Source organism: Pollicipes pollicipes, unplaced genomic scaffold (genome assembly GCF_011947565.3).
Source record: "Pollicipes pollicipes isolate AB1234 unplaced genomic scaffold, Ppol_2.1 Scaffold_4881;HRSCAF=5763_pilon_pilon_pilon, whole genome shotgun sequence".
Taxonomy (NCBI): Eukaryota; Metazoa; Arthropoda; class Thecostraca; order Pollicipedomorpha; family Pollicipedidae; genus Pollicipes; species Pollicipes pollicipes.
Window position 1 is genome coordinate 31,904,285 of NW_023596576.1, and position 26,944 is coordinate 31,931,228.

The 26,944-nt window shown below is 49.8% G+C and overlaps 1 protein-coding gene across 2 annotated transcripts in view; it reads left to right on the plus strand.

Annotated features, from left to right (window-relative positions):
• Nucleotides 1-26,944, plus strand: part of LOC119100827 (protein prune homolog 2) — a 40,427-nt gene that overhangs the window by 4,848 nt on the left and 8,635 nt on the right. The window contains exons 2-5 of one of the 2 annotated variants that reach the window (XM_037223977.1): nt 6,928-7,172; nt 18,186-23,139; nt 24,717-24,851; nt 26,180-26,313. In XM_037223977.1, coding sequence (XP_037079872.1) covers nt 21,369-23,139; nt 24,717-24,851; nt 26,180-26,313 — 2,040 coding nt within the window. In that variant the 5' untranslated portion in view covers nt 6,928-7,172; nt 18,186-21,368. Of the gene's footprint in view, nt 1-6,927; nt 7,173-18,185; nt 23,140-23,361; nt 24,852-26,179; nt 26,314-26,944 lie in introns of those variants that run through there. The other variant, XM_037223978.1, reaches the window with a different exon arrangement.

The window sequence follows — 26,944 nt, forward strand, 5'->3', positions numbered from 1 at the left end:
CCTGTTCATTAAGAACGAATTACACGAAGAAGCCCGCGAGTGCTTACGCACACCACAGTGGAAAGGATCTGTACAACTAATCTGGATTGCTGAAGAAATGTGCAGAACGTCGGGGGTGCTTAAGTCAAGGATGAAGCCAATTATCTAGATGCGTCACCATGGGGCTGATATTACGCATCCCTGGAAAGAAGGGGGCCCACTTTCGTCCATGACCACAGCTTGAAACGTGGAATTTGGATAATAACACCATGCTTGCCTCATGATATCGTTAACCAGTGCTTCCTGCCGTCGTTGATCGCCGGCACAAAAACTCCAAACACATTATGTCGAGATAAAAAAACGCACCGCACGTAAGCAGCAAGTACTTAACTGCTTATGTCAAGTAATTTGGACAAACTGGATGCAAGAGCCAGACTGCACAGCAGAGATTGCCTCACGAGGACTCCGACAGAGCGCGCCTGTGCACTAGAGCCAAACGAGCCGCGTGACTCTCAGCCGGTGGCCGTGGCGCGGGGCCTGCCGTGCAGCGTGCGGTACCGCGGCGCCGCGTGAGCGGTCGCGCGGTCAGGGCCGGTCGACCGCGCCGACGCCGTCGGCACAGCGGTATCGACCGTCGCCGGCGGCCACCTCCACCGCTTAGATTGATTTCGCGCCGGCAACATTGAACGCATCACGGGCGGATGTGGCGGCGACCGTGTCGACGGCGCTGCACCAGCCGGCCGGGTGGCGGCCGGACCGTACCGGCCTCGGAGCAGCTGAGCTGACGCTGATGCCCGACGTCGGGGCGGATCCCGAGTCCGGCTCAGTGCACCTGAGTGCGGTCCGGTTGTGAGGATGAGCCAGCTTGTGGCAATGATCTGATCGCAAACAAGTCCAAGGCTGGGATGAATCGTGATGTTTGTTGCAATGACAGCAGTGGCGTGTCCAAGGGGATTTGGGGGGGGGGGGGGGGTACGTCCTCCTCCTGCAGATGGCAGGGACCGCCTCGGGCCCAAAGGCCTGTTGTTACTTTTTGCGGGCGTAGTTTAAGACGCCCTTAGATGCACCAATTATTGGAGTTTTCGGGCTGTGGTCATTTTGCGCCCATAGCATCGACCCTACCAAATTAGTGCGGTGTGCATATGGCCTTAAAGTCAACCCGTTTTTAGGAATGGCCATGGCTGCTTTAATTCCATAAAGTCCAAAGGGTCACTCAATATCTCGCAGGGCCTCAGAGGTCAAATGTGGTACGCAAACTGTCGCAGTAGTTTTTTTCTCGCAAGCACGGGCTGAGCACGTGGCATACCGCAAGATGCGCACCATGTCGATGACAGGAAGTTCTTCCGGCCGAGCTCAGCAGATAACTGTGGGTCACATGTGTATGGCCAATGCACAGTCTGCCGAGGATCATCTTCCGTCTCCGCACCTTGCGGAAGCCAGATGGTCAGGTCCTGGCTGAGGTTGTATTATCTTAAGCTTGTTGCTAGCCGTCACTTCTCATGAGTGCTGCCCTTATGCCGTACAGGAAAGGCTTTATTGCCGAGTAAAAAAGGCTCTGGCAGTGATTTGTAAAGCGCGTGTGCATGGCGCTTGGGCTGCCCGCTTCGCGGCAGCCAGCTTGTTGCCCGTAATTCCAGCGTGGCCAGAAATCCAACTCGATGCAACTTTCTTTGTAGTCTGATCTTATTCGGCCAGACAGCTTAAAGTGGGGGCATGGTGTGTGAAATGCCCCAAGAACCAAAAGGCTGCCCAGGGAGTCCGTTGAAATGAGGTGCAAAGCGTCTTCACTGACTTCGATGAAACGGAACGCTTTGGTGCTGGCCATCAGTTTCGATGTAAAAACTGACGAGTGTGATGGGAGCGAACAGGCTCGTGTCACGGTACCACTGACAAACGCGCACCCCACACCGCTGGCGGTGTTGTATCCATCCGTGGGCTCATTGTACGCCAATTGTTCTCGGATGTGGAGAAATCGAGGGCGATGTTCCCGCACACGGCACTGCGGCAGGTGCTGATACCTAGCCGCTCGGGCAGCGCTCGGGCGATCTCGTTTGCCACATCAGCCGGGTGTGTCGAGGCCTGATCGAGGCCTGATCGCCTGAGGCCTGATCGCCGACTGCAGCGGTGGGAGCGGGACCGAGCTATACCATCGGATCGCCAACTGCAGCGGTGGGAGCGGGACCGAGCTATACCATCTGATCGCCGACTGCAGCGGTGGGAGCGGGACCGAGCTATACCATCTGATCGCCAATTGCAGCGGTGGGAGCGGGACCGAGCTATGCCATCTGATCGCCAACTGCAGCGGTGGGAGCGGGACCGAGCTATACCATCCCAGCATTCGCTTGTTCTTGACCAAGCCTGTGAAGTCGAGGTGAAACGGTTCTCGGATTGATATAAGACCGCCAGGAGGCACGTTAGGCCTCCCGAACGGTACGCCGAGCATTCGGCCAAGCCTTCTGAAACTTGTTATGCTTGCTTCAGTGCTGCAACGGTCAAACGCACGAAATGCTCGTTGACGTAAGCGTATGGCATCTCGACACTCCACGGTCCACAATGGGACGGGATTGCGATAAGGGCCTCCAAGCGCACGGTGTATACGTTCAGCAGCGGGACCACGCAGAGGTCCGGCTGGATCACGTTTGCTAGCAGCAACTCAAGTCTGGGGTGGTGGAGGAAGGGGACCCATTGGCTTAGGATTTCTAGAATACAAAAACGGGACTTAAGGCATCAGAATAGGATTCTGATCTTCCCGTAATCCGAAACCGGAGCCCTACAGCGACAAATAGGCACCCCTTAGCTGAAAGGGTCATTTAAACCTGACTGGGCCCTCCTGGACGAAATTTGCGCTACGTGACTGCAGGGCTGCGGATGATGTGGTCAAACCAGTACAGATAGGCTTCAATCCTGGAAACGGCCTCTGGTCGTATAAAACGGTCACATCACGATGTGGCAAACCCCGAACTGCCTCAGCATGATGTGACGACATAGCCCGGCTCGTGGCCGTTTTGACACAGCCACATCGCCATTTAGCGATTCCGTCAATGAGAAAAGATGACGTGGGTCTCGAGTGCGGGTGGCTTTCCAGTGATCACAACGCGATGTGGTAAGCCGTGTTTTGCCTCATCGCGTTACGGCCGTTTGTAAACAGTCCACTACATGACGTAGTTGACGCATGGGCAGTGGACGGTAGTGTTTCACGCTAACAATTGGTCTTCCTGTGAGCTGTACCGTAAATTGCCTTGAAGCGTTACAGGATTATTAACGGTTAAGTTGCGTTTGTGAGTACAGAGGCGTGAGCCTTGCCGTAAAGCACTCTTGGGTGTCTCTAAAATTTGGGGTGATGATATCAAGATTACGAACGCAAGGCGTGAACCCTACCAAAAATGATATAAAGCTATCCCGGACGGTTTTCTGAAGAACACCTTGCTGGTCTTCTGTCCACGCGGCACCTTTTCACATCCCATATGATAATGTAGAAATAGCATTTCGAAAGAAGTAGAACTAACCATATTGGCTTGTCTGCTTTGAAATCCAATCGGTCAGAACTTAAAACTTGAGTTCAAAAAGCGGCATTGCTGTCAACATGATATTGGTCGCTTTTCGTAATGATGAAACACTCCACTTACAACTCTTAACCCATTTCCGTGTTATGCTCTTTTTTTAGGCACGATCGAGTGAGTAATAACATAATTGTGCAAGCAAATACCATTACGGAGGTTCCCTTAACGCATCTTGTCACGAGCTTTGTGAGTAGATGACTTGAGTTCTATATCGTAAAATGTTACTTGCCACATTGTAGCATGATCATTAGAGAGCCAGAGACACTCCGGCTGATGCTGCCGTTTTGAACAACTTTACGGCGATGCGGCAAGCCACGTGTCGATGGGGATCTCTCTTCGTGATGTTACCAAACGGAAATTAAATGAGTTTTCTCAGGAGTTTAAAAGAGGTGCAGAATGAAAAGGAATGTTTTGAAAGAAAATCCAGTCAAACACGTTTCAGCTGCGCATATATCATACTCTTTTAGAGCCACGTAAGTACTCATGAGCTCTGATGTCATGAAAATTATGACCGTTGGAGCATAGACAGATTCCAATGCATGCCTGTAAACGATGATACTTAATTCTTTCCTATACTGCGGTGCAAACCACTTGGTCTTACCATCAGTAGAAATAAGCATGCTACGTACCCAACAGTGTCATATTATCGCTGTATATCTCAGTAATACAGTAGAAGAAAAAACATATCGCTATGCGTTAGATGTCACAAAACGATGCTTTTGTTGACACAATAGAGGTGGCCGTTACAGTGTCAGCTGATTCTGGAAAAAACACCAGGTCATCGTCACCACTGTGGAACGTTATATCTTCTGAATTAAATTCTTTGCGGGTAAATATAAGACTTTGTTGGCTATCTGCCTTGATCTACCTATTTCTGAAGCAATCTCACTTTTCTGTGGAGAATAAGTTTTCCCAATCCGTTATCGATTGATTTTGTTGCACTTTGATCTCTTATCTCGTGGATAACTGATCCTCAGTGGACTAGAATGCGCTGGTTAATATATGTCAGCATTAAAAGACGGCTTTAGTATGCTTGACATGTCTAATGACGTCTATGGGCAAGAGCGACCTCAGGTACCGCTAGAGGCAAAGATAACTAACATAAAATATTCGGAAGATAACATACATATCATGCGCTGATGCATCATGATACACTTACGCGCATTTTTCAAAAACGCATATGATGGTTGGCATGCTTAATCAACGCTCGTCGTCAGAGCAGTCGTCACCCAGTTATGGCCCGCTCAACTCAGCTACAGGTACACAAAAATCAGAAGGAAATCCCCTCCTTCAAGATTTTGCACATCTGGAAATCGGCCAATCTGGCCGAACAGCTGCAAGTGGCTTACTCACCCGCCGACAGGCTGGCTGAAGTCGTCGTTGATGGAACTGCCAGTGTGCAACGCAGTCTCCATGTCCTTGCTCTTTTAAAGAGGCTGGTTCACATTTGTATGGGCGTTGGAATACGATAGCCATTTTTAAGATAATGCCCTCCCGTTCAGTCAAGCCCTTTTTAAGAATCAAGATCCTGACGTTTCTGAGCTAGATATACGGTAACTTGTGCTTTTGGAGATGCGTGACGCACTAGAAACGGGTAACGAATTCCGCCTCCTCGTTGGTCAAATCCATTTAAGGTCGAGAGAAATAAGACCACAGAGTTTTCGTGACTATGGCACGTTAGTACTAATCGCCGCATCAACGGACAGCAGTTGGCTGTCATCCAGTCCAACGCGTAAATGCAAGGACAGTTCAGGGAAGTTCTGGTAGTCATGACAAAATGGGGCTGGGAATCGAAGAAATAAGTAACAGCTCCATAACTAAGAATTCGGAAATTCAAGTGAGAAGCATGCAATCACAACAAATATCAAGAGAACTACAATAAAGGGTCAAAACACGTTCACATAACGGTAGTACACGGCTTACGCGCATAACGGTTCATTGCGCGTGCATAAATTAAGAAGTCACCTCCCGGTGAAATACAGTACTTCAAGTGAATCAGCGTGTCCGCTTCAATGACGATTATGACATAGCCAGTCTGGTAGCGGCTCTGACGTAATAAAAACTTGCCCTGACGTCATCAAACGATGACGCATTGGAGAACATGTGTATTAACACGCACTCGCGTAGGGGTCACATTGACCCTCGAGGATTTTTCCGGAATAGTTTCCGAACGGTGCTGCGCAGCCATGCCAAATTATGCATAGCTGTAGACAACTGAATAGTAGATCATGTGGTATAAAAAAATGGGTGTAGCTTTTATGGTCGCTGACCTAGGGCAGGTTAAATTCAGTCTATGGATTCAGCGATGTGAATTTCTAGAGAATTGTTGAATCTGATGGAACAACGGAGTGTTAGACGGGGCCATACATCTCTGAGATGCTTCCTTCGACATAACAACAATTGAATGACCCAATTCTATTGACCTAGGGTCAGATCTGAAGGTTAAACCAAGGCCAAAACCAGCCTGTTTTATTACTCGAGGGCTTGCTGTATGGAGTAGTTTTTGGTGCTTATTTCCAATTGATCGATGGAAGGAGACCTATAAGACATATTCCATTGACTTCTTAAAGTTTATAAAAGGTCACTGACCTAAAATTACCAGGTCAAGATTTCGTTTTTTAGGAACATACCGCCCACTGTCATCTTTGTCGCTTATTTAAATGCAAAACTCAAAGCATTCTTTTGTGATTCTGGCTACCATGACCTTAGCAAGATCAAACAAGGACACTGGCCTTAAAGGAGCGTGTGAACTTTTGCTTAGAGCAGGTATCTAGGTGCTAGGGGCACTTTGGGGACCTTGTTTGAACTTATTTGACCCAAATGGTATGGCCTAGTAACCTCAAACTGTGACCTACGTGACTTCACGTGCAAGCTAACACACTCTGTGAGTTTGGTATCTCTAGCCCTTGTAAATCCTGAGATCTCATCAGGGTCAAATTGACTTTCACCCGAGCCAAGGGTATCCAACCGGGCTCCAACCAATAGCAAACCGGGCTCGTGTTAAAGAGTGAAATTTGGATGTTAAGAGCATTCTTTTGCACTTAAAGCATCCCAACAGTTAGAAGTGAGCTTTCCCATCATATCTCATGCTTGTCTCAGTGTCTTCAAATACGGCACATTTCCCTCACGTGTACTTTATGTATGGATTCCTTGGCGCCCCTGCGGGAAGATAACAAACTGTGATGCCTAGACCTCCCTGCCTAGAACATGTACCGAGTTGGCCCGCCTTGCCGGGGCAACTCTTTATGTGGGACTACATCAATCTCGCAAGTTATTTCTTCAGCGGGCATATGTGCAGTGAACACCACCGGTGGGACGCACCACATCCTTCAAAACACCAAAGAAACGTTAGCCTTTTGGAGACTAACTCTGTCTGGTTTCGTTACAGACCAAAGGTGCGCCGGTGGCGGCATGTCCGCTTTCTCGGTGGCAACGGCGGCCGACAATGACCCATACGCCGACGAGATGATCAAGAATGACCGGCCCCTGAGCGCAGCTGCTCACAAGGAGAGCGAACACGGTTGGCCCCTGGACGAACTCGCCGAGGAGACGAACAAGAATGGGTCGCCTCTGGATGGACTTACCGACGAGATGAACAAGAACAGCGAGTCTGTGCGTGGACCGCCTATGGAGGTAAACAAAAACCACTGGCTTGTGGATGAACCAGAGAACCTGTCGCAAACTCGCTTTTCAAATACACATCATACCGCAGCCGTTCATCCCGAACACGGTGCGCTAACAGATGGAATTTTTGGAAGCATAACAAAGCTCGGGCCGAAAAGTGTGAGCGAGTCAGGGATCAAAGTGGGTTGGCCTACAGAGGGCCGGTTGCACACGGATGTCATTGTCTCGCCAGCGTCGGCTGGTACATCCATGACGGGACCGCTTCCGTCTGGTCGCGACAGCGCAGCGTCGGACGCGGCTCAATCACAGCTCGACGATCCCGGCAAAGCGTCGTCTCAGTCCTCTGAGAACCGCAGTGACGCGGAGCGCCTTCACGCGGGCGAGCATGACAACCGGTCAAAAACAGAATCATCTCAGTCCGTTGCGGATCATGTTGATGAGGCTTCCAAGTCACCATCAGTACCGGCGGGCCAACCAAAAAATGAGCTTAAACAGTCCGCTGATGAGAATGTTGCTGTTAGCGAGGTAATGCCACGAGAACACCCACAAGTGTCAACCGCGGCACTTTCTCAGCCCGACGAGGAACAAACTGGTGTGGGTGGTGCGGTCTCAAGTGACCATGCAAGTAATCCATTTGCTGCGCCCGCATATTTGTACACTATGGACGAGATTCCGAGTGTCAGTGAAATATCCTCGAATCAAACAAACGTTACATCAGAATCTGAATCAATAAGAAGCGACGCAGCAGATTTCGACATGGGCAATGAAATCCCAGATGCACATTTGTCAGAGCCGAAGAGCGAAATGCTCCGACACGATCAGAAGCCAACCGACGTAGATATGTTTGCTCTGGATGAGATGAAAACGGACAGCGATGTGAGGACAAACTTGCTTCAGTCTGATGAGGAGCACATTGATGCAGATAACATCGACATTCTTGGATGCGCTGACGGGCTAGCACAGGGCTTCCTGCATGACCCGGTGTACCCCGCCGGGAAACGCGAAACTTTAATGGAAACTGGAGCCAATGAATTGAACGGGGTCCTTGGGATCAACCACGGGCGTGTCGACATCACTCCTGAAGCACCACTTACACTGGAACATGCAGAGAAAGCAAGAAGCCAACTGGTGCGATCTGAGCAAAACCCGAACGATGGAAAATGGGTGTCGGACTACGACACGACAACCGCTTGCGAAAACCATGTTCTTCCGAAAGACCAAGTCAGAGATACGAGCCGGGACGAACAAGAAGCGGATGCTTCTCGGTCTGACGAACAACGCACCGATGCAGGTGGCTTTGCACCCCATGCGGAAGTAGATGAGAACAAGCTGGGAGTGATTTCCGTTCTCGGAGACAACGAGCCCGTCAACAAGCCGATTGGCGAACCCATACACTCCAACGCCGTCGTGCTATCACCTCGGGCCGAAAAGCCTGAACCTGCTGCCCAACAAACGGATGCAAATGACACCACATTGCACGAAGATATTAACCAGCCAGTCAACGAACCAGTTGGCGAGCCACTTGATACCAAGGTCCAGGTGCCAGTGTGGACAGCCCAAGAGTTAGAATCTGTTGAGGGTCATGAAGATGTCAACGATTCCACGTGGCAGGAGACCGTCAGCAACCCATTCAACCAGCTCGTTACAGAACCCTTGCATTTTCATGCAGATCTGCTGTCAACACAGGCTAAACAGCCTGGACCACCCGAGAAGCACACGAATGCGACTGACGCCACATGGCAAGAAGATGTCAACGAGCCAGTCAACGAACTGGTTGAGGAGCTTCTTCACTGCAAGGCCGGTGTGCCATTATCGCAGGCCGAACAGCTCGCACCTGTTAATGGTCGCCCGGATGTGAAAGATCCCTCGTTGCAGGACAATGAGGCGGTCAAACAGCCGGTTGAAGAACTCCTGTATTCGAAGGCTGTCGTGCCGTCATCAGAGGCTGTACAGTCTGAAACAGTTGAGAAACACACGGATGTGACTAAGTCCTTAGAACAGGAACCCATTGACGAACCAGTGAACGAAGCATTTGGTGGACCTGTTCATCCCGAGGTCGACGTGCCGATATCTCAGGTCCCACAATTTAATCCTGCTGAGGGCCACGCGGACGTCATTAATCCCATGTGGCAGGAGGCTGTCAAGGAGGCCGTGGACGTGCCATTTCAAGAACCCCTGCATGATAATGCCGGCATAATGCCACTGCAGGTTGAACAGCTTGAATCAGTAGAGAAACACACGGACATGAAAGACATCACGAGACAGGAAGCCGTCAACAAGGCAGTCAACGAACTGGTCGCTGACCCTATCCATTCTAACGCCAAAATGCCGTTATCGCGGGCCGAACAGCAGGAAGGACATTGAGGGTCATGGGAATGTGAAGGATTCCAAGTGGCAGGATGCTGTCAACGAGCCTGCCAACGAGCTGATTGAGGACCTGTTGCATTCTAGGTCCAACGATGTTTTATTGCAGACTCCACAGTCTGATACAATTTGGAAACACACGGATCTCAATGACTTTGTATGGACAGAAGTCACGAACGAGTCAGTTCAAGAAAAAGTTAGCGATCCTACCCATTCACAGGGTAATGTCCCGTTTTCGCAGGTTGAGCAGCTTGCACCTGCTGAGGGCTTCTCGGACGTGAATGATCCCATTTGTCGGGCGCCTTTCAATGAGCCCTTCAACGAGTCCATTGAAGAAGCCCCGCATTCAAGTGTTGACAATACGTCACTGCAGGATGAACTGCTTGAGACAGTTGCGAAACGAACGGATGTGAATGACTCCCCAAGGAAGCAGCCCATCAAAGAGCCAGTCAACGAACTGGTCGGTGCAGCTCTTCAATCCAACTCCAACGTGCCGTTATCGCAGGTCAAGCACTCTGAGTCTGTTGAGAGTCACACGGATGTGAATGACCCAATGTTGTCTGAGGTCGAAAACGATTCTCTACACGAACCTATTGAAGAACACTTACATTCTGATGCAGACAATGTATCATCAAAGGCTCAACACCATGAAAAAGTTGAAGAGTTCACGGATGTGAATGACACCACACGGCACGAAACTCCCAACGAACCAATCAACGAACCGGATGGCGTTCCTCTTCATTCCAAGGGCGACGAACACTTATCCCAGGTGGAACAGATTGAACTTGTTGATGGTCACACGCATGAGAACGATACCATGACGCAAGAGTTCGTCAACGAGCTCAAGAACCAACCGGCCGCGAAATCCTTGAATTCCAACGCCGTCGTGCTATCATCTCAGGCCGAACAGCCTGAACCAACTGAGGACCACATTGATGGGAATGACACCACAAACCAGAAAGACATCTATGAGCCAGTTAGTGAACTGGCTGGCGAGGCTCCTGATTCCAAGGCCGGCGTGCCGTTATCGCAGGCCGAACAGCTTGCATTTGTTGATGATCACACAGATGCTAGCGATGCCTCGCTGCAAGAGGTTGCCACTGAAGTGGTCAACCAACCGGTTGCCGAACTCATTCATTCCAAGACTGATGTGCCAGTATGGCAGGCCGGACAGCTGGAATCTGTTGAGCGTCATGAGAATGTTAAGGATCCCATGTGGCACGAGACGTTCAGAGATCCCTTCAACCAGGCCATTGAAGAACCCATCCAGTTTAACGCCGATCTGCTGTCAACATCGTCTGAACAGCTTGAACTAACTGAGAACCAAACGGATGCGACTGACACCACAAGGCAGAGCGGTATCGGAGGCAGTCATGAGGTCAACAATGATTCTGTAAACGAACCAGCTGAAGGACCATTACATTTTCATGCGGACGATGTAACATCAGAGGCTGGGTACAATGAAAGAGTTGAGGAGTTCACGGATGTGAATCACACCACAGAGCACGAAACTATCAACGAGCCAGTCAACGAACCGGAAGGCGTTCCTCTTCATTCCAAGGGCGACGAGCCTTTATCCCAGGTGGAACAGATTGAACTTGTTGATGGTCACACGGATGAGAGCGATACCATGACGCAGGAGTTCGTCAGCGAGCTCAAGAACCAACCGGTTGGAGAATCCTTGCATTCCAATGCCTTCGTGCTATTATCTCAGGTCGAACAGCCTGAACCAACTGAGGAACACATGGATGGGAAGGCCACCACACGTCAGAAAGACATCGACGAGCCAGTCAACGAACTGGTTGACGATCCTCCTTATTCCAAAGCTGGCGTACCGTTATCGCAGGTCAAACATCTTGCACCTGTTCATGGTCACACGGATGTTAATGATCTTTCCTTGCAAGAAGTTGTCGATGAGGTGCTCAACAGGCCAGCTGAAGAACTCCTGCACTCTGAGGCAGTCGTCTTGTCGTCACATACTGAACAGCCTGACACAATTGAGGAAGACACGGATGTGAGCGACAGCAAATGGAAGGAATCCGTCAACGAACCAGTCCAAGAGCAAGTTAGTGATCGTACTCGTTCACAGGGCAATATGCCGTTATCGCAGGTCGCACTGTTTGGATCTGTTGAGGGAGGCTCAGACCTCAGTGGTTCGATGTGGCAAGAGCCAGAGTCCGTCAACGACTCGACTCAGCAAACCCTGCTTTCAAATGCTGATGATGTGTCATTAGAGAATGAACTGTCTGAAACAGTTATGAAATCAACGGATGTGAATGACTCTCCAAGGAAGCAACCTATCGACGAGCCAGTCAACTGAAGAGGTCGGTGCAACCCTTCAATCCAACGCCGGCGTACCGCTACCGCAGTTCAAACACCTAGAGTCCGTTGAGGGTCACACGGATGTGAATGATGCCATGTTGCATGATGTCGACAATGATTGTGTAAACGAACCGACTGAAGGACCATTGTATTTTGATGCAGACGATGTATCATCACAGGCTGAGCAGAATGAAAGAGTTGAAGAGTTCACGGATGTGAATGACACCACACGGAACGAAACTACCAACGAGCCATTCATTGAACCGGATGGCGTTCCTCTTCATTCCAAGGGCGACGAGCCTTTATCGCAGGCGGAACAGATTGGCCTTGTTGATAGTCACACGGATGAAAATGATCTTATGACGCAGGAGTTCGCCAACGAGCTCATCGACCAGCCGGCTGGAGAATCCTTGAATTCCAACGCCGTCGTGCTATCATCTCAGGCCGGACAGCCTGAACCAACTGAGGACCACATTGATGGGAATGACGCCACAAACCAGGAAGACATCTATGAGCCAGTTAGTGAACTGGTTGGCGAGGCTCCTAATTCCAAGGCCGGCGTGCCGTTATCGCAGGCCGAACAGCTTGCATTTGTTGATGATCACACAGATGCTAACGATACCTCGCCGCAAGAGGTTGCCACTGAAGTGGTCAACAAACCGGTTGCCGAACTCATTCTTCCTAAGACTGATGTGCCGGTATCGCAGGCCGGACAGCTGGAATATGTTGAGCGTCATGAGAATGTTAAGGATCCCATGTGGCACGAGACGTTCAGAGATCCCTTCAACCAGGCCATTGAAGAACCCATCCAGTTTAACGCCGATCTGCTGTCAACATCGTCTGAACAGCTTGAACCAACTGAGAACCAAACGGATGCGACTAACACCACAAGGCAGAGCGGTATCGGAGGCAGTCATGAGGTCGACAATGATTCTGTAAACGAACCAGCTGAAGGACCATTACATTTTCATGCGGACGATGTAACATCAGAGGCTGGGTACAATGAAAGAGTTGAGGAGTTCACGGATGTGAATCACACCACAGAGCACGAAACTATCAACGAGCCAGTCAACGAACCGGAAGGCGTTCCTCTTCATTCCAAGGGCAACGAGCCTTTATCGCAGGTGGAACAGATTGAACTTGTTGATGGTCACACGGATGAGAGCGATACTATGACGCAGGAGTTCGTCAGCGAGCTCAAGAACCAACCGGTTGGAGAATCCTTGCATTCCAATGCCATCGTGTTATCATCTCAGGTCGAACAGCCTGAACCAACTGAGGACCACACGGATGGGAATGCCACCACATGTCATAAAAACATCAACGAGCCAGTCAACGAACTGGTTGACAAGCCTCTTCATTTAAAGGGTGACGTGCCGTTGTCGGAGGGCGAACAGGTTGCATCTGTTAGTGATCAAACGGATGTTAATGATCTTTCCTTGCAAGAAGTTGTCGATGAGGGGGTCAACAGGCCGGCTGAAGAACTCCTGCACTCTGAGGCAGTCGTCTTGTCGTCACATGCTGAACAGCCTGACACAGTTGAGGAAGACACGAATGTGGGCGACGGGAAATGGAAGGAGTCCATCAACGAACCAGTCCAAGAGCAAGTTAGTGACCGTACTCGTTCACAGGGCAATATGCCGTTATCGCAGGTCGCACTGTTTGGATCTGTTGAGGGAGGCTCAGACCTCAGTGGTTTGATGTGGCAAGAGCCAGAGTCCGTCAACGACTCGACTCAGCAAACCCTGCTTTCAAATGCTGATGATGTACCATCAGAGAATGAACTGTCTGAAACAGTTATGATATCAACGGATGTGAATGACTCTCCAAGGAAGCAACCTATCGACGAGCCAGTCAACGAAGAGGTCGGTGCAACCCTTCAATCCAACGCCGGCGTACCGCTACCGCAGTTCAAACACCTAGAGTCCGTTGAGGGTCACACGGATGTGAATGATGCCATGTTGCATGATGTCGACAATGATTGTGTAAACGAACCGACTGAAGGACCATTGCATTTTGATGCAGACGATGTATCATCACAGGCTGAGCAGAATGAAAGAGTTGAAGAGTTCACGGATGTGAATGACACCACACGGAACGAAACTACCAACGAGCCATTCATTGAACCGGATGGCGTTCCTCTTCATTCCAAGGGCGACGAGCCTTTATCGCAGGCGGAACAGATTGGCCTTGTTGATAGTCACACGGATGAAAATGATCTTATGCCGCAGGAGTTCGCCAACGAGCTCATCGACCAGCCGGCTGGAGAATCCTTGAATTCCAACGCCGTCGTGCTATCATCTCAGGCCGGACAGCCTGAACCAACTGAGGACCACATTGATGGGAATGACGCCACAAACCAGGAAGACATCTATGAGCCAGGTAGTGAACTGGTTGGCGAGGCTCCTAATTCCAAGGCCGGCGTGCCGTTATCGCAGGCCGAACAGCTTGCATTTGTTGATGATCACACAGATGCTAACGATACCTCGCCGCAAGAAGTTGCCACTGAAGTGGTCAACAAACCGGTTGCCGAACTTATTCTTCCTAAGACTGATGTGCCGGTATCGCAGGCCGGACAGCTGGAATATGTTGAGCGTCATGAGAATGTTAAGGATCCCATGTGGCACGAGACGTTCAGAGATCCCTTCAACCAGGCCATTGAAGAACCCATCCAGTTTAACGCCGATCTGCTGCCAACATCGTCTGAACAGCTTAAACCAACTGAGAACCAAACGGATGCGACTAACACCACAAGGCAGAGCAGTATCGGAGGCAGTCATGAGGTCGACAATGATTCTGTAAACGAACCAGCTGAAGGACCATTACATTTTCATGCGGACGATGTAACATCAGAGGCTGGGTACAATGAAAGAGTTGAGGAGTTCACGGATGTGAATCACACCACAGAGCACGAAACTATCAACGAGCCAGTCAACGAACCGGAAGGCGTTCCTCTTCATTCCAAGGGCAACGAGCCTTTATCGCAGGTGGAACAGATTGAACTTGTTGATGGTCACACGGATGAGAGCGATACTATGACGCAGGAGTTCGTCAGCGAGCTCAAGAACCAACCGGTTGGAGAATCCTTGCATTCCAATGCCATCGTGTTATCATCTCAGGTCGAACAGCCTGAACCAACTGAGGACCACACGGATGGGAATGCCACCACATGTCATAAAAACATCAACGAGCCAGTCAACGAACTGGTTGACAAGCCTCTTCATTTAAAGGGTGACGTGCCGTTGTCGGAGGGCGAACAGGTTGCATCTGTTAGTGATCAAACGGATGTTAATGATCTTTCCTTGCAAGAAGTTGTCGATGAGGTGCTCAACAGGCCAGCTGAAGAACTCCTGCACTCTGAGGCCGTCGTCTTGTCGTCACATACTGAACAGCCTGACACAATTGAGGAAGACACGGATGTGAGCGACAGCAAATGGAAGGAATCCGTCAACGAACCAGTCCAAGAGCAAGTTAGCGATCCTACACATTCACTTGACGACGTGCCGTTTTCGCAGGTCGAACAGCTGCAACCAGTTGGGGCTTTCTCAGACGTGAATGATCCCGTGTGTCGGGCGCCTGTCAAGGAGCCCTTCAACGAGTTCATTGAAGAAGCCCTGCATTCAAGTGCTGACAATGCACCACTACAGGATGAGGTGGTAGAAACAGGTGCGAAACGAACGCATGTGAATTACTCCCCATGGAATGAATCCGTCAACCAGCCAGTTGGCGAACTAGTTGGTGTAAACCTTCATTCGAACGCTGACGCGCCGGTACCGCAGATCAAGCACCTTGAGTCTGTTGAGAGTCACACGGATGTGAATGACACCATGTTGAATGAGGTCGACAATGATTCTGTAAATGAAGTCATTGAAGAACCACTTCATCTTGATGCAGCCGGTGTATCATCACAGGCTGAACGGAATGAAAGGGCTGAAGAGGTCACGGATGTGAATGACGCCACACGGCACCAAATTACCAACGAGCCAATCAACGAACCGGTTGGCGTTCCTCTTCATTCCAAGGGCGACGAGCCTTTATCCCACGTGGAACAAATTGAACTTGTTGATGGCCACACGGATGAGAACGATACCATGACGCAGGAGTTCAACGAGCTCAAAAACCAGCCGATCGGAGAATCCTCCCATGCCAACACCTTCGTGCTATCATCTCAGGTCGAACAGCTTCTATCAACTGGGGAACACATGGATGAGAATGACACCACATGGCAGAAAGATATCAACGAACCAGTTAATGAACTGGTTGACGAGCCTCTGCATTCCATGGCCGGCGTGCCGTTATCACAGGTCGAACAGCTTACACCCGTCTATGGTTACCCAGATGTTAATGATCTCCCTTTGCGGGAGGTTGCCACCGAAGTGGTCAACCAACCAGTTGAAGAACTCCTGCATTTGAAGGACGTTGTGCCGTCACCAGAGGCTGTACAGTCCGAAAAAGTTGGGAAACACACGGATGCAATTGGCGCCGCACGGCAGCAGGATATCAGCGAGCCAGTCAACGAACTAGTTGCCAAACTCATTCATTCCAAGACTGATGTGCCGGTATCGCAGGCCGGACAGCTGGAATCTGTAGAGCGTCATGAGAATGTTAAGGATCCCATGTGGCAGGAGACGCTCATGGATCCTTTCAACCAGCCTATTGAAGAATTCGTGCATTTTAATGCCGAGCTGTTGTCAACACCGGCTGAACAGCCTGAACCAACAGGAAAACATGCGGATGCGGCTGACGCGACAAGGCAGAACGGTATCAAAGAGACGGTCAATGAATTACTTGACGAGCCTCTTCATTCCCAAGCTGGCGTACCGCTATCGCAGGTCAAACATCTTGCACCTGTTCATGGTCACACGGATGTTAATGATCTTTCCTTGCAAGAAGTTGTCGATGAGGGGGTCAACAGGCCGGCTGAAGAACTCCTGCACTCTGAGGCAGCCGTCTTGTCGTCACATGCTGAACAGCCTGACACAGTTGAGGAAGACACGAATGTGGGCGACAGGCAAATGGAAGGAATCCGTCAACGAACCAGTCCAAGGGCAAGTTAGTGACCGTACTCGTTCACAGGGCAATATGCCGTTATCGCAGGTCGCACTGTTTGGATCTGTTGAGGGAGGCTCAGACCTCAGTGGTTTGATGTGGCAAGAGCCAGAGTCCGTCAACGACTCGACTCAGCAAACCCTGCTTTCAAATGCTGATGATGTGTCATTAGAGAATGAACTGTCTGAAACAGTTATGAAATCAACGGATGTGAATGACTACCCAAGGAAGCAACCAATCGACGAGCCAGTCAACGAAGAGGTCGGTGCAGCACTTCAATCCAACTCCAACGTGCCGTTATCGCAGGTCAAACACCTTGAGTCTGCTGAGGGTCACACGGATGTGAATAACGCCATGTTGCATGAGGTCGACAATGATTCTGTAAACGAACCGACTGAAGGACCATTGCATTTTGATGCAGACGATGTATCATCACAGGCTGAAGAGAATGAAAGAGTTGAAGAGTTCACGGATGTGAATGACACCACAGGGCTCGAAACTACCAACGAGCCAGTCAACGAACCGGATGGCCTTTCTCTTCATTCCGAGGGCGACGAGACTTTATCCCAGGTGGAAAAGATTGACCTTGTTGATAGAAACACGGATGAAAACGATCTTGTGAGGCAGGAGTTCATCAACGAGCTCATCAACCAGCCGGTTGGAGGATCCTTGCATTCCAACGCCGTCATGCTATCATCTCAGGCTGAGCAGCCTGAACCATCTGAGGACCACATGGATGGGAATGACGCCACAAACCGGAAAGACATCTATGAGCCAGTTAGTGAGCTCGTTGGCGAGGCTCCTAATTCCAAGGCCGGTGTGCTGTTACCGCGGGCCGAACAGCTTGTACCTGTTGATGGTCACAATGATGTTAATGATCCCTCGCTGCAGAAGGATGCCATTGAGGTCGTCAACCAACCGGTTGCCGAACTCATGCATTCTGAGAATAAGGTACCGGTATCGCAGGCCGGACAGCTGGAATCCTTGGAGCGTCATGAGAATGTTAAGGATCCCATGTGGCAGGAGACGTTCAGAGATCCTTTCAATCAGCCTATTGAAGAATTCGTGCATTTTAATGCAGAGCTGTTGTCAACACCGGCTGAACAGCTTGAACCAACAGGAAAACATGCGGATGCGGCTGACGCGACAAGGCAGGACGGTATCAAAGAGACAGCTAACGAACTGGTTGACGAGCCTCGTCATTCCAAGGCCGGTATGCCGTTATCGCAGACGAAACAGCTTGCACCTGTTGGTAGTCACCCGGATGTTAATAATCCCTCGTTGCAGGACGTTGCCACTGAGGCTGTCAACCAGCCGGCTGAAGAGCTCCTGCATGCCAAGGCCATCGTGCCGTCGCCAGAGGCTGTGCAGCCTGAAGCTGTCCAGGAAGATACAGGTGTGAACGACAGCACATGGAAGGAATCCGTCAACGACCTAGTCCAAGAGCAAGTTAGCAATCTTACTCGTTCACAGGGCAATATGCCGTTATCGCAGGTCGCACTGTTTGGATCTGTTGAGGGAGGCTCAGACCTCAGTGGTTTGATGTGGCAAGAGCCAGAGTCCGTCAACGACTCGACTCAGCAAACCCTGCTTTCAAATGCTGATGATGTACCATCAGAGAATGAACTGTCTGAAACAGTTGTGAAATCAACGGATGTGAATGACTCCCCAAGGAAGAAACCTATCGACAAGCCAGTCAACGAAGAGGTCGGTGCAACACTCCAATCCAACTCCAACGTGCCGTTATCGCAGGTCAGACACCTTGAGTCTGTTGAGGGTCACACGGATGTGAATGACGCCATGTTGCATGAGGTCGACAATGATTCTGTAAACGAACCCATTCAACAGCCATTACATCTTGATGCGGACGATGTATCACCACAGGCTGAACAGAATGAAAAAGTTGAGAAGTTCACGGATGTGAATGACGCCACACGGCACCGAATTACCAACGAGCCAGTCAACGAACCGGTCGGCGTTCCTCTCTATTCCATGGGCGACGAACCTTTATCGCAGGTGGAACAGATTGAACTTGTTGATGGTCACACGGATGGGAACGATACCATGATGCAGGAGTTCGTTAGTGAGTTCATTGACCAGCCGGTTGGAGGATCCTTGCATTCCAATGCCGCCGTGCTATCATCTCAGGCTCAACAGCTTGAACCAACTGAGGACCACACGGATGGGAATGCCACCACATGTCAGAAAGACATCAACGAGCCAGTCAACGAACTGGTTGACGAGCCTCTTCATTTAAAGGGTGACGTGCCGTCATCACAGGTCGAACAGCTTACACCTGTTGATGGTCAAACGGATGCTGAGGATCCCACGTTGCAGGATATTTTCACTGAGGGGGTAGACCAACCGGTTAAAGAACTCCTGCGTTCGAAGGCCGCAGTGCTGCCGCCACAGGCTGAACAGTCAGAAAAAAATGGGAAACACACGGATGCAAAGGGCGGCGCACGGCAGGAAGACATTAGCGAGCCGGTCAAACAAGCGGATGCCAAACCCATTTATGCTAACACTGATGTACCGGCATCGCAGGCCGGACAACCAGAATCTACTGAGCTTCATGAGAATGTTAAGGATCCTATTTGGCAGGAGGCGTTCAAAGATCCCTTCCACCAGCCTATTGAAGAATCCGTGCACTTTAATGTAGAACTGCCGTCAACGCAGGCTGAACAGCTTGAACCAACTGAGAAACATGCGGGTGCAGATGACGGTACAAGGCAGGACAGTATCAAAGAAACAGTTAGTGAACTTGTTGACGAGCCTCTTCATTCCAAGGCCGGTGTGCAGTTATCGCACGCCGAGCAGCTTGCACTTGTTCATGGTCACACGGATGTTAATGATCCTGACGAACTCCTGAATTCTGACGGCGTCGTGCCGTCATTGCATGCTGAACAGCCTGAAAAGGTTGAGAAACACACGGATGCGACTGAGGCCTTATTGGAGGAAGTCATTAACTCGTCAGTCAGCGAACAACTCGGCGCAGCTGTTCATGCTGAGGCCGGCGTGCCGTTGTCGCAGGCCAAACATCTTAAACATGCTGAAGGTCACACGGATCAAATTGATCCCGTGTGGCACGAGGCTGTCAAAGAGGCTGTGGACGAGGCGATTGAAAAAACCCTCCATGATCATGCCGGCATGATGTCAATACAAGATGAAGAGCTTGAAGCAGTTGAGAAACACAACAACGTAAATGACGTCACAGGGCAAGAAACTGTCGCCAAGGTAGCCAATGAACTGGTCGCCGAACCCATTCATGCTACGGCCGATGTGACAGCATCGCAGGCCAAACAGGTAGAACCTGTTGAGGGTGGATGAGGGCGTAAAGGATGTTATGTGGCAGGAGGCTGTAAACGAGCCCGCAAACGACTCTATAGAAGAAGTTTTGCATTTTAATGCAGATCTATCGTCAACCCAGACTGAGCAGCATCGACCAGCTGAGAAACACGTCGATGGAAATGACACCACATGGAGGGAAGATCTCACTGATCCATTCAGTGAATTGAATAGCGAGCCTCTGGATGGCGATCCGTTGTTGCAGGAGGTTGCCAATGAGGTGGTCAACCAGCCGGCTGAAGAGCTCCTGCATTCTGAGGTCGTCGTGCTGACGTCACAGGCTGTACAGCCTGAAACAGTTGAGGAAGACACGGATGTGAGAGACAGTACAGGGAAAGAATCCGTCAACCGGTCGGTCGACGAACCAGGGCTTGCCAACGAACCTGCCCCACTGTCATTACGTGATGAGCACCTTGAACAAGCCATGAAACACACGGATGCCAATGATATCTTATGGCAGAACGGCACCAATCGTCCAGTCGATGAACCACTTTTTTCTCGTGAAAAACAACATTCTGATGAAGCACAAGCGTCACGTGGAGGTGAGCATGGACCAAAAGCCGTTCGCAGTCTGTTCCGCCTTGAGCATGACACAGACGGTAGTTCAAACCATTGTCAAAGCACAGACGAATCCAGAACCGAGCCACCCTCATTCGATGGAGAGCATATTGACATCGATGGCACGGTTCCCATGCACGATGAGCAAGATTGGACGGCTGGTCTGGCTACAGCCGGTGCAGAGCGTGACAGTTTTGATAGTTCAGTGCCATTGGCCGTCGGCGATAATTTGGTCACCGGATTTGAGCGGTTTGATGAAAATTATCCCGGAGTTGCTGAAGTTGCATTTCAAGAGCACAGCTCCAATTCACAAACTGAAATGAGCAGGGTGGCAATAGATGGCGCGGATAGCCAGCCCAAGCTTGATCACATTCCCTCAGTGAAGCATGTACTCACGATGAAAAGGGAATTTCGCATGAGCAGGTCGTCAATCCTGGAACTCACCCCATCGGAGATGATGAGTCCTCAGAGGATCTCAAGCTGTTGGCAGAGAGCGCACAGCATGGAACAGATGCAGGACACACCGATGCAAGGGACGAAAACGTGCTCGAAAATGTTCGGCGTGCAATGCTCCAAGCACGGTGCACAAATGATGAGAACACCGGTGATCATGCTCCGCAAGCCCCCGACGGTATGCTCACATCGATGGTGGACGTGCAGACCCATGCAGATGCTGCAAGCATGCACCAATCAAAGACTGAAGCACCTCTGGCCCAAGGGCAGGCAGAGAATGTGGACATTCTGATGCAGCACGTGCTCAGTGCCGGGTCCAATATCAAGCTGTCCTCATCCCAAGATCAAAGTACGAGTGCAAATGATCACATGTTACGAGAAATTTCCAGTGCACCAAGAGCCGAAGGGAACCAGGTGGGTTCTGAAAATGATCTAAAAACCGAAATGGAGCGGGTGGACTCTGAAAACATCTTTGTGGAGGGGGCAGCGTCGCAAGGACAGATCGACAACCTGTGCATGGACGCGGTGCTGCACTTTAACGAGCGCTCCGATGGTAATGGTGAAATCCCTCAGGAACACGTCCAGTTGCCAACGTCCGAGGAAGAACGCTTCGTTTCAAATCCCGTCGAGAATGAGGCTTTTTCCAAAGCAGATTCACCCCTGACCGCCGCGACGGAAGAAGTTAGCGATGACGGTAATACAGTATCGCAACCGTCAGTAGAAAGTGACCCACATGGGCTTCTTGACGTGTCTGCTGTCGACAAACACCAAAACGAGGGCCCGAATGCGGTCGACCTAGTCCAGCCTGCTCTTGCTGAAGGCGCAATATTTGCACTTTCTCCTCCAGAAGCTTCTCTAGCAGCGCAAGACAATCGTGATGACCGTGACCATGATGATAATAGCAACATCCCACAAGTCACACACAATTCAAGTATCAAACCAAATGAGCATGATGAATCGGAACCCATTTTCACTCAGCAGTTGGGCCTTTCACGCAAGGAAGGTTCTGATGAAGTTGGTGATGAAGTGCACGCTATGTATTCCGACGTTGTACGGAGCAGGGATCCTCGTGACGACGTTCTGAGCTCAGTCGGATCAAAAAGCGACAGTAAGAAAATCGTTGGGGTTCCGGACTTCCCAGAAATAGAGCAACAAACGCTGGAACAACACCGTTCAGCAGGAGCATTGCTTAGTTCCAGCTTCTCAGGTCCAAACGAAGATGATGCCCCGGTGCCGACCATGACATCCATGAACCAAGAGGCAGATAACAACCTGAACCAATACCCCGCTGCTCTCAGCCCAAAAGACGACCGAAATCAGTCGAATCCTGCAAAAGATGAGTCTTTGGATAACTTCCAGCACCCGACTGCCGCAGATGAATCCAAAAGTCAAAAGTCATACAGAGGTCAGCTGTTTGGGGAACCAGACAGGCATGAAGAGGTGCGTGTTCTTGACCGGCAAACAGCATCGCCCCGGCCATGGAACCCCGATGGTGTCGAAGCTCAGCAAGCTGATCTAACCAGCGCGTGTAACATGACACCCCCGTTCCGCGATGATGACTACTACGAGGAGTTTAGACGAAGGGAAGAGGATCTGCTGTCATCTCAAGGGAGGGCCCGCAGTGAAGAGAGGGGCCTTCCAGTTCAGAATTCGACTTTTGCCGAGGATTACAGTCCCTTCTCAGCCGAAGACTGCGACTTCACGGAAACCATCCACGACGCTGATGTGTCGACAATGTATGTTAGTCCTCGCACGGAGTCAGCTGTCTTCGGGACACCTCCGAAGGAAGTGCCGTCCCATCCACCAGAGGTCGCGCGGGTCAGCTCACCAGTGGATGTTGAACCAACTCGACGCAAACGCAGCCCATCCGAGCACGGCAGTCCAGGTATGTTCAGTCCCTGTGCGCATCTTACTATGCGAATGTACATTGGTGAAGAGAGCAAACTAATGATGCGTTAACATCAGGCATGTCACTAAGTATGGTCGGCTGAAGACTGGAACTTCAAAACATGATCTCTTTCGAGTCCTTGAGCCGTAATATATATATATATATATATATATATATATATATATATATACATTCATTTAATTCAGCAATATCAATCAACCAAAGACCGAGCTTTTCCGCCTCGTCCAACTCAATTTCTAGGGGCCTAGACTTGGACTAGTAACGCTTCTATGAAGCGAACTATGACTCAGAGTTCATGGTTTTAGGGATCCGGAACTCATATCAAGCTTTGAGTGAATTTCAGTTTCCAACCACCCCTGGACGGCACATTTTGATGACGAAAGGCATGCTGTAAAAAGAACAGCATAAGTTTGGTGCAGAGCATATGGGCATGCACTGACATATGCACTGCGCTGCGTGGGTTTGGATGGGTGGGGCGTGTTCCTGCTGTCTTCCCTCGCGTTTTGGGATTTATAGCATGTCATCACTCGGCCTATGTTACGTAAAACTGCGCACTTGTTACAAGGATTTAGTTAAGACCTTAGCTTACGCCTCTGGGTGGAGGTTCAGCGCCGACTTGACATGACCTCAGATAAGGGCTACTTAGTCTCTAAGTAGGCCAAGTTGACTTAGGTGCTAGATAACACCCGGCTATGATTGATATTCCTAATTCTGACCATATCTGCCCTTGACATGTTGACTTTAATTTTTCTTTATTCAGTTCCATTAACCGTCAAAAGGGAACGTAGGAACTTGACTAAGGATTGCAGGACTCAGACATAGACGTAAACTCGAATTCAAGCTTGCCACCAGTCTCGAGTGACTTGGTCTGGGAATTGGACTTCAGACATTGTGGTGTTACTCGAAATCTGACACAGGTTTTGTACTTGGGACTCACGCCTGGCCGAAGTGATCGATGTAGCGTCTTCTACAGTTCAGCTAGTTTCTTATGCCCACAACCTGCATTTACGTCATCTTATCCTCTGAACCAACTTAACCGTCCGAGTCCACCAATACAAGTATAACGCCATGCCAGCCACACAGGCACCAGGCACGCAGACACCAGCCACCTGGTCCGGCTCCCAGATCAGAATGACCGCGTGGTAGGCGCACGACCTCGTCGTGACCTGTTATTCTGGAACCCTCGGCCGACCGCACTTCCGGCTACGTGACCTCCGCTGACCAGCCGACAGCCGCATGAGGACCTCAACCTTAATGGCGATGCCGACTTATCGTAGCAGCCTCCCAGCAGACCCAACATGAGACCCAACACTACAATCGATGGCGACATCGGTCCATCAGTGCATTCATACTGACTCTGCTCGTGACGACTAACTGTGACCGTACCACGATCATCCTGCATGGATACTAGTTCAGGCTGGTCACTCCATCTCCTGATATTCCTCTCAAAGGATTCAACATTACACGATTCGTCTTTTCTTGTCTTCACCCCCGAAAACGCTGTATTATTGCTGTCATAGGGCTTCACCTGGCATTTCCCGGGCCATCCCCAGACGATCGCCAGGACCTCGTCTCGCTGGCCTCCGATGTCGGCAGCCACGAGTTCAGCATGGCCAGGAACCAGCCGACGCCTGTCACTCTGGCGGCGGACAGCGATCGAGCATCTGACAGCCTGGAGAGCCGACCGGGTGTGTTGTGTGATTCTACCTACGGTTGCAGTTGGCTTCCTCCTGATTCATTGGCTTCATAATTGTACCTTCTGTCGGCGACTGATTTAGCGTACAATCAGATGGGAATCAATTTGAAGCCTACAGGATGTTCCCAGAATATCTCCCGCACGATGTCAAGTTTCCGTAGCGATGTCAAGCGGTATGCAGCTGTAGAGAAATGAATGGGCAATCGTTTGATACTATAGTTAGATAGACCTCTTAAAGCTGCTAACCTGTAGCAGGTCACTGCTACAGGCTGGTGACCTGCGAGTGACCTCATATGCTAGCAGGTCAACTTCAGGTACTTGCTGTCGGTTGGGACAATACTCCAGGGTGTTGCAACAACGGAGTGTTTCATGGGGTCATACGTCTTTGAGATGTTTTTGGAGACAATCAGACTATTGAAACTAGGAAAAGAATAGTGCTTCTGACCGTGGGACAAAAGGCGAAGGTCAGATCAACGTCAAAATCGAACAGTTTTTCCTTGAAAACTTATTTCGTATTGGTTTTGAGGTCCAATTCAAATTCAGTTATATAATCCTCAATTTCTTCACAACTGCCCCGATGATGATTGCAATTCATTGATCACGGAAATGCAGTTATTTTGAATAATCATACCTAAAAACTGATCGTAAATTGACTTTTGATCTAATTGGCTTTGAACAACGCTTGCAATTCAAGGACTATGTCCCTTTTGGCAGTCTTGATGCCGATTTCAAATTCAACTATCAAAATGGTCTCGAGGGTTTTCAACAGAATCTTGAACTTCTATGTGTCAAATGAGACCACAAACCTGCTACAACCGAATAGCATTTTCCGTAGAAAACTTGTCTAGTTATAGGTGTTTGGGATCCCCTTGCTTGAACTTGTTTGACCTGAAGGTCAAGCCCTAACATTTAGACGCAAATGAGTTGACACATAGCGGTACCAGCTCTCAGAACATCTCGCCCCCTAGCTGCCTTAGTTTTTTAAATATTTTAATATTTTTGATATTTCAATAGCTTAATATTTTAAATACGTCAAATATAAGTTATAAATTTCATATCCAATTAATATCTTAATCTTTTAATATTTTTAGGATTTCAAATATTTTTGATATCTCAATTATATTATTATAATATCTTGATCCACCGTGCGGACCGCAGGGACTGAATCCCGTGCGGACGTATTCTGTGGGTACAGTTCCTGCAGCACATGATCCACACATACGGCACACACTGAAAGAATGGTCCTGTCTCAAGGTAGGGAACTTTATTCAGCTGCGGCAGTGGGTGCGGTCAAACTGACATGTTTCCTTTCATTTCCAGACCATTATGATTTACAGCCCGGCGTTGATGTTGGTGAATGTCGGGAAGCAACCGAGCAGGATGTCTGGCGAACGTGCATGGTTGCTGGCAAGGAACAGAGGATTGATATGAACGCAATCGAACCGTACACAAAGGTACTGATTGACTATGATGAACTGTCATTGTTTCTTAGTGGTATTTTGTTCGCTAATACATGCAACCCTAACGGCTGTTGGTGGAAAAAAATTACACACGTCTTCCACCTCTGTCCGCGCTTGTGGGACTTCTTTCCACATTGTTGCAAGTGTTATTAAGTGTTGCTCTCCACTCATTATGCATACGAGCTAATGCAGACTTCGATGCTGTTTTGCGTACCTGTACGTGTAACTAAGAAAACTGGACAAGGTTTGCTTATATTGTTTGGATTACAGCAATTTTTGGTCAGTCATGACAATTTCCGGGCTGTAGAACGAAGAAAAGTAGATGACGACGGCGAAAAACTACATGTGCCTGGGCCCCCATCCTTCGAGCTCGATGCCGAGACTCAGCCCGCTCAGGGACAATTATTCGGGGTTTGTGCTCGATGCTCGGACGGGTCCCACCAGTCGGTACTTCGGCCCCCTCATGGCAGTCGCATGCAGCCTGCTCTGGACAAGCTGGGTGTCGCGATGATGCAGGATAAATTGAGGAAGAGGATAAAAGGACGGATGAAAATTGGATGCACGGTGTTGTTTTATTGTATTTGCGGAATCTCCGTTGGATGGCGTGAGGTCAGGAAGTCGAACA